This window comes from Micropterus dolomieu, linkage group LG14, assembly GCF_021292245.1.
Source record: "Micropterus dolomieu isolate WLL.071019.BEF.003 ecotype Adirondacks linkage group LG14, ASM2129224v1, whole genome shotgun sequence".
NCBI lineage: Eukaryota > Metazoa > Chordata > Actinopteri > Centrarchiformes > Centrarchidae > Micropterus > Micropterus dolomieu.
The window spans coordinates 24,942,798-24,950,184 of NC_060163.1; the positions used below are offsets into that span (position 1 = coordinate 24,942,798).

The 7,387-nt window shown below is 42.5% G+C and overlaps 1 protein-coding gene across 2 annotated transcripts in view; it reads left to right on the forward strand.

Annotated features, from left to right (window-relative positions):
* Positions 1 to 3,578: 3,578 nt before the first annotated feature.
* LOC123982846 overlaps positions 3,579 to 7,387 on the forward strand; it is an 18,470-nt gene continuing 14,661 nt past the window's right edge. Inside the window, exons 1-4 of one of the 2 annotated variants that reach the window (XM_046068747.1) lie at positions 3,579 to 3,905; positions 5,212 to 5,313; positions 7,160 to 7,213; positions 7,308 to 7,367. In XM_046068747.1, coding sequence (XP_045924703.1) covers positions 3,688 to 3,905; positions 5,212 to 5,313; positions 7,160 to 7,213; positions 7,308 to 7,367 — 434 coding nt within the window. In that variant the 5' untranslated portion in view covers positions 3,579 to 3,687. The remainder of the gene's footprint in view (positions 3,906 to 5,211; positions 5,314 to 7,159; positions 7,214 to 7,307; positions 7,368 to 7,387) is intronic. The other variant, XM_046068746.1, reaches the window with a different exon arrangement.

A 7,387-nucleotide genomic window follows, 5' to 3' on the forward strand; every position in this document is an offset into this window, starting at 1 on the left:
GCAAGAGTCCAAGTCAACTCTCTGAGCTAGAGTCCAAGTCACATCTCAAGTCTCTGAGCTAGAGTCCAAGTCAAGTCTCAAGTCTCTGAGCTAGATTCCAAGTCATGTCTTTGAGCTAGAGTCCAAGTCAAGTCTCAAGTCTCTGAGCTAGAGTCCAAGTCAAGTCTTTGAGCTAGAGTCCAAGTCAAGTCTCAAGTCTCTGAGCTAGAGTCCAAGTCAAGTCTCAAGTCTTTGAGCTAGAGTCCAAGTCAAGTCTTTGAGCTAGAGTCCAAGTCAAGTCTCTGAGCTAGAGTCCAGGTCAAGTCTCTGAGCTAGAGTCCAAGTCAAGTCTCAAGTCTCTGAGCTAGAGTCCAAGTCAAGTCTCTGAGCAAGAGTCCAAGTCAAGTCTCAAGTCTCTGAGCTAGAGTCCAAGTCAAGTCTCAAGTCTCTGAGCTAGATTCCAAGTCATGTCTTTGAGCTAGAGTCCAAGTCAAGTCTCAAGTCTCTGAGCTAGAGTCCAAGTCAAGTCTTTGAGCTAGAGTCCAAGTCAAGTCTCAAGTCTCTGAGCTAGAGTCCAAGTCAAGTCTCAAGTCTCTGAGCTAGAGTCCAAGTCAAGTCTCTGAGCTAGAGTCAAGTCTCTCGTGGTTATAATGAATGTTGTATCACCTGCTGCGTTCAATCCAGGTTGCTAATAAAACTGCATAGCTATAAGGAATTCTGTAACTGTAACCTGTTTTTCATTTAAAGAGCACAACCAATTTAAAGTAGTGGAAAATTTTACCTATTTAGGTGTCCAGATTTTTCCAGTATTAAATCAGGTTGTTAAAACTAACTATGAGCATCTAATGAAAACAATAAATGATTCAATTAACAGATGGACAACCATGCCTATATCCATAATGTGAAGAGTCAATATTCTAAAAATGAATGTACTGCCAAAGTTACTTTACCTTTTTCAAAACATTCCGCTGCCACCTCCTCCTGAAATTTTTATATGGTTGAAAAAAACTATTGTGGGCTTTATATGGAATAATGGGATGCCTAAGATTCGTCTCTCCTTACTCTATTTACCATTCGATGGTGGAGGGCTAAAGTGTCCCAACTTTAGTAACTTTATTCTACTATTGGGCCACACAGTTAAGGACTATCATCTTTTACTTTTCAAGAAAAAACAATCCACATTGGGTCGAAATGGAGTCTCATGATTTAAAATGATCTCTTCCATTATTCATGTATTGTGACAAAAACAACCTACAGAAACAAACTAGAAATCCAATACTAAAAAATATGATTAAAGTCTGGCATGATGTTAGTAAATCTTTCAAAGAATCAAACATTTTGTCACAATTTAGCCCAATATGGGGCAACCAGCTCTTTGTACCAGGAAGGGCAGATGCAACTTTAAAATGATGGGCATCTGTAGGACAATTACTGACCTTTATCCATCAGAGTCTGATATATTTATGTCCTTTGAAGAGTTATAATCCAAATTTAAGCTTGATAATAAACACTATTTTAAATACCTTCAGTTGAGAAGTTTTGTGAAAGCGAATCATAGTAATCTAAGTAAACCTCCCCTTACATCGCTGGAAATGTTGATGGTTAAAAATAAATTGAGAAAAGGCATTATTTCATTTTTTTTTTTATATAATCTATTGATCTCCACTACAGCAGAGAATTCGAGGGATAAACTTATGTCTTGGAATATGGATCTGTCATTATTGCTTGGAGAGCAGGATTGGGAAAGGGCTTGTGCTAAAACCCATACCATGTCTATAAATAGCTGTCTTATAATGCTACAATATAAATGGCTCATGCACGTATATGTTACCCCTGTGCAACTTAATAAATATAATAACAATATACCGGATGTATGCATAAAGTGTGGCTCCAGAGAACACTAATACATTGCACGTGGGAGTGCAGACAAATAAAAATCTTCTGACCTTTCATAGACTTTATTAAGGACTTGGATTTGATAGATGATTCTTTGGACTTTTGAGACAATGAAACCTGCAGTTCCACAATTTAAGTTTAAGTTTAAATTTCACTTTAAATAAAAGTGGAAGAATGTATACTTTGAGATAAGATTATATGTTATACTATGTTTTTATTTTTATGCTTAATGACCCCTGTTGAAGAGAGAAGCGCTATTCACTGTATTAGTTTTTTCCTGCTTAATTATTGCCTTTTTATGGGTTTAAATTCATGTAATACAGTCATTATGCTCACATGGACAAATTTGTATTAACAAGATTGTGATTGTATTTACATGAAGAAAATCTTAATAAAAATATTTTGGCAAAAAAAAACTTACAGAGCACAACCATGTAATGTGCAATGCAATCAGTGGCATGTTAAACTACTGTAAGTCAACACACCCTGCAGACTCGTGGGTCGTAGCGGAAGCATGAAGAAAGCTAACGTTAGATGGTCAATGCTGAGCTAAACATTACCACATGTTTGCGTTCAGCGCTTCTTTGTTTGGGTCTTGTATGAAATTTTAAAGCCAAATTTTATGATGAATGGCACAGAAGCTGCCGGTGTTTGTTGACCTCTCTCACGTGCGGCCGTGTGCAGCAGATGTTACGTGTTACGTAGGCAGGTTATAGGTAACGGAGGGAGGGAATAACGGCAAGCTCATCAGACGTTTCCTAAAAATAAACATGAGTCCCGCACCTCGAGTCGAGTCTTAAGTCTTTTGAGGATGAGTCTCAAGTCGAGTCTCAAGTCACTGTGTGTGCAACTTAAGTCGCACTCGAGTCCGAGTCTCTAACTCGAGTCCCCATCTCTGAAAAGCAACTGCAGCTGCCGGTGTTATGCCGAGTTTTGCCTGCCTGCGGAGAATTGCATGCACCTCCAAATACTGCTTTTAAACGCTATACTATTCTTTGTGGGGTTCATCAATGGACTGGGGACCTGTCCGGGGTGTACCCTCCTTTCGCCCGATGTCAGCTGGGATTAGCTCCAGCCCCCCGCGACCCTGTACCCAGGATAAGCGGTTGACGATGGATGGATGGATGGGTTCATCAATGGTGATTGATTCGAAGTATATATTTTATTAACGTTTAGAGTCTTTAATATTTTAATAAACATATAGAAGTACCATTCCTTGAGATTCAGTAAATATGTGGTGATAACCGTGTTTGATCAATGAGCACAGGAACTAAAGAGGTGGATGCATAATCTGGCATAACAAATTTTGTAAACTACCTGCCGAGATTTGCACCCACTTCTTTCCTCAGCAAATGACCGTTATCACTCGCGAGGTGCATGCAATTCTCCGCAGGCATAATTCGGCGCAACACCGGACTCGGCGCCTGCAGCCGCCTTGCTCCCGCGACATTTTTTGGCACTAATGGCTTGCCATAAGTCAGCGCTGCGCAGCGCCGCGTGAAGTCAAACGCACCTAATGTTGTGAGGCTGCACCCAAGTTTTGGGTCCGTGCAGGGCTCTAGTTCAGAGTTCACATTTCGGTCGATGCGTTGCGCCTCTTTTGCGCTCCACACGGACTGTTTACCTGCATGCAGCCAAAGCCCGCTGCAACGTGATTGGTCAATACTCCCCGGACTACAGGCGGAAACCGGAACCTTCCTCTCCTGCAGACCCTGCATCCATGTGCAGATAGTAGAAAACAGACGGAGGAGAAGAAAGAAGATGAGATGAGTTTGAGTTTGCTGGCTAACCGAGAAGCCAACATTTTGAGAAATGGAGGATCATACGTATTATTTAGCAGAAGAAAAAGCAAAGGAGCGAGAATCAACTCCGTCAAAGAAGCAAAAACACGACGAAGGAAGACGAAATCGGGAGAGACGACGGCAGAAATCAAGGATAAACATCGGTGCGGCCTTCCCCAAATGGAAATCTCTGATGAGGGACAAATGTTTTCAGAGTGACGCCGAAGTTGCCTGTTTTCTGCTGCACAGGTAATTTAGCCCGATCTAAACGCAACGTGTTGTTTGGTAGCTTCAGCTGGAACATGGCCACAGGGAGACTTACCAACTCAGTAATTACTACCAGGACTGTAGTTTTACTTTCATGCGACAAATCCTACAATTTATCTTATTTGGACCCAACAGACCCGAAAATTACTGCCAATCAAAGTGTAACGTTAACCAGAAACCTTGGAGCTCATGTCAGCCAGCTGCTAACACAGCCACACTTCATATTTTACAGTCCTGCTGGGAAAGATTTATTTATTAATGCTGATTATTCAGTCAAAACGCTGTGCAGTGCCTATCAAAGGTCAAACATGTTGTTTACTTGCTCTGGTTGTTTACAAAAAGGTGCAATGTTGTTGTTTTACATTGCACATTGGTGGAATCTGATGCACAGGTCCATGCCATGGCCAAAGGTTGATTTGCATCCCACAGCCTCCATTAATAGGAGTGCTTTGTGTTGAGTTTATGTTGCAAGTTATTAGGGCCCGAGCACGAACCGTAGTCATGGTCGTGTATCATGGCCAGACGTACAAAAAAGCCTCTTGGGGCGATGCCCGACACCCAACAGGAAGTCGGCCGGTTTCGATTTAATGGTCATTTTTTGCATTTTAGCTACACACTTTGTACTTTAACGAACTCCTAGCGAATTAGTCTGGTTGACTTCAAATTTTCGCTGTCTAAACCCATTTATCTGTATTTGTATAGCACCTTTATCTGTGAAAGGTGCTATACAAATAAACTTTACTTACTTACATTGACGATTAAAAGTTATTCAAGCGGTTATTATTATTATTACCAGTCGACCAGTTTGCCTGTGGCATGCTGTCAAAAATCGATGATTCGCCATGAAACAGGAAGATGTTATAATTTCTGTATACATGTTGACATCTGGACCAAATTTGATATGTATATTAAGAGTCGCGCCCTGAACCCGTAACACATTCATGAGGCCATGTTGTAAAACTTGTGAGTTTTCGGTTAACTGCGTGGCGGTGGCATGGCGGCGAAGTTCCACGCTTCACCGTGGCACAGGAAGTTGTACATGCTCAGATCTTTACGAAGTTTTACACGTTTAATAAGACTCCCGCCCTGAACACATGTACATGCTGACATTCACCCATGATGATAGCGCCACCTGCTGGCAACAGGAAGTGATCTTCAATGAAGCAGCCCCCGTGGCACGTTTTACCTACATGTATGAAATTTTGGTGGCACATGCATTATGTATTACAGGGGTGTGCAGCTATGTCATGTAGCACTTATTCTCTTGATGTTGCTGTTGTTTCTCCAGCTATGAGAGAGGTTCTGCAGCATCGACTCTAATGGAGGAAACACCTTTTCAAGACACAGGTCCGGCAGTGTCTAGCATCGGTGCTTCTGGAAGGATGAACAGGCAAGTCATTAATATAATATTTACAGTAAAGTTGCTGTATTACCATATGTGGGATGTACAGTATCTCACAAAAGTCAGTACATCCCTCACATTTTTGTAAATATCTTATTATATCTTTTCATGTGACAACACTGAAGAAATGACACTTTGCTACAATTTAAAGTAGTGAGTGTGCAGCTTGTACAACAGTGTAAATTTGCTGTCCCCTCAAAATACACATCACACAGCCGTTAATGTCTAAACCGCTGGCAACAAAAGTGAGTACACCCCTAAGTGAAAATGTCCAAACTGGGCCCAATTAGCCATTTTCCCTCCCTGGTGTCATGTGACTTGTTAGTGTTACAAGATTTCAGGGGTGAATAGGTGTGAATGGGGCAGGTGTGTTAAATTTGTTGTAATCGCTCTCACACTCCCTCATACTGGTCACTGGAAGTTCAACATGGCACCTCATGGCAAAGAACTCTCTGAGGATCCGAAAAAAGAATGGTTGATTTACATAAAAAAAACTCAGCTGGAGCGCGGTGGCCAAGTCCATACAGCGGTTCAACAGGACAGGTTCCACTCAGAACAGCCCTCGCCATGGTCGACCAAAGAAGCTGAGTGTACGTGCTCAGCGTCAAATCCAGAGGTTGTTTTTGGGAAAAAGACGTGCGAGTGCTGCCAGCATTGCTGCAGAGGATGAAGGGGTGGGGGGTCAGCCTGTCAGTGCTCAGACCGTACGTCGCACACTGCATCAAATTGGTCTGCATGGCTGTCGTCCCAGAAGGAAGCCTCTTCTAAAGATGATGCACAAAAAAGCCTGCAAACAGTTTGTTGAAGACAAGCATGGACATGGACATGGATTACTGGAACCATGTCCTGTGGTCTGATGAGACCAAGATACACTTATTTGGTGCAGATGGTGTCAAGCGTGTGTGGCGGCAACCAGGTGGAGTACAAAGACAAGTGTGTCCTGCCTACAGTCAAGCATGGTGATGGGAGTGTCCTGGTCTGGGGCTGCATGAGTGCTGCCGGCACTGGGGAGCTACAGTTCATTGAGGGAACCATGAATGCCAACATGCACTGTGGCATACTGAAGAATGTGAGAGACCCAGGTTCAATCCCCCACTGTGACCCATCCACCATTGTGTCCCTGAGCAAAACACTTAACCCCTAGTTGCTCCAGAGGCGTGCGACCTCTGACATGTATAGCACTTGTAAGTCGCTTTGGATAAAAGCGTCAGCTAAATGAATAAATGTAATGAAGCAGAGCATGATTGCCTCCCTTCGGAGACTGGGCCGCCGGGCAGTATTCCAACATGATAATGACCCCAAAACACACCTCAGAGAAGACCACTGCCTCGCTAAAGAAGCTGAGGGTAAAGATGATGGACTGGCCAAGCATGTCTCCAGACCTAAACCCTACTGAGCATCTGTGGGGCGTCCTCAAACGGAGGGTGGAGGAGCGCAAGGTCTCTAACATCCACCAGCTCCGTGATGTCGTCATGAAGGAATGGAAGAGGACTCCAGTGGCAACCTGTGAAGCTCTGGTGAACTCCATGCCCAAGAGGGTTAAGGTAGTGCTGGAAAATAATGGTGGCCACACAAAATATTGACACTTGCCCAATTAGGACATTTTCACTTAGGGGTGTACTCACTTTTGTTGCCAGCTGTTTAGACATTAATGACTGTGTGATGTGTTATTTTGAGGGGACAGCAAATTTACACTGTTATACAAGCTGTACACTCACTACACTGCAAAGTGTCATTTCTTCAGTGTTGTCACAAGATATAATCATTTACAAAAATGTGAGGGGTGCACTCACTTTTGTGAGATACTGTATCATGTTCTGGTTAATCTTTTCAGAGATGAACGTCTGAATGTCACTGCAGAAGCCACAGAAATGGACATTGAACAAAGGTAACAGTTCAACTGTCATAACTTCTTTGCACTACATGTCTTGTGTTTTTTATGTATTCATAATTTATATATTTTAATGGTTTGATTTCTACAGCTTACATGACATGAGCATGGATGAGAAGCTCAAAGTTTTCAATAACCCCTTGAACAGTGTGTAAGTAGTGCTCTATAATG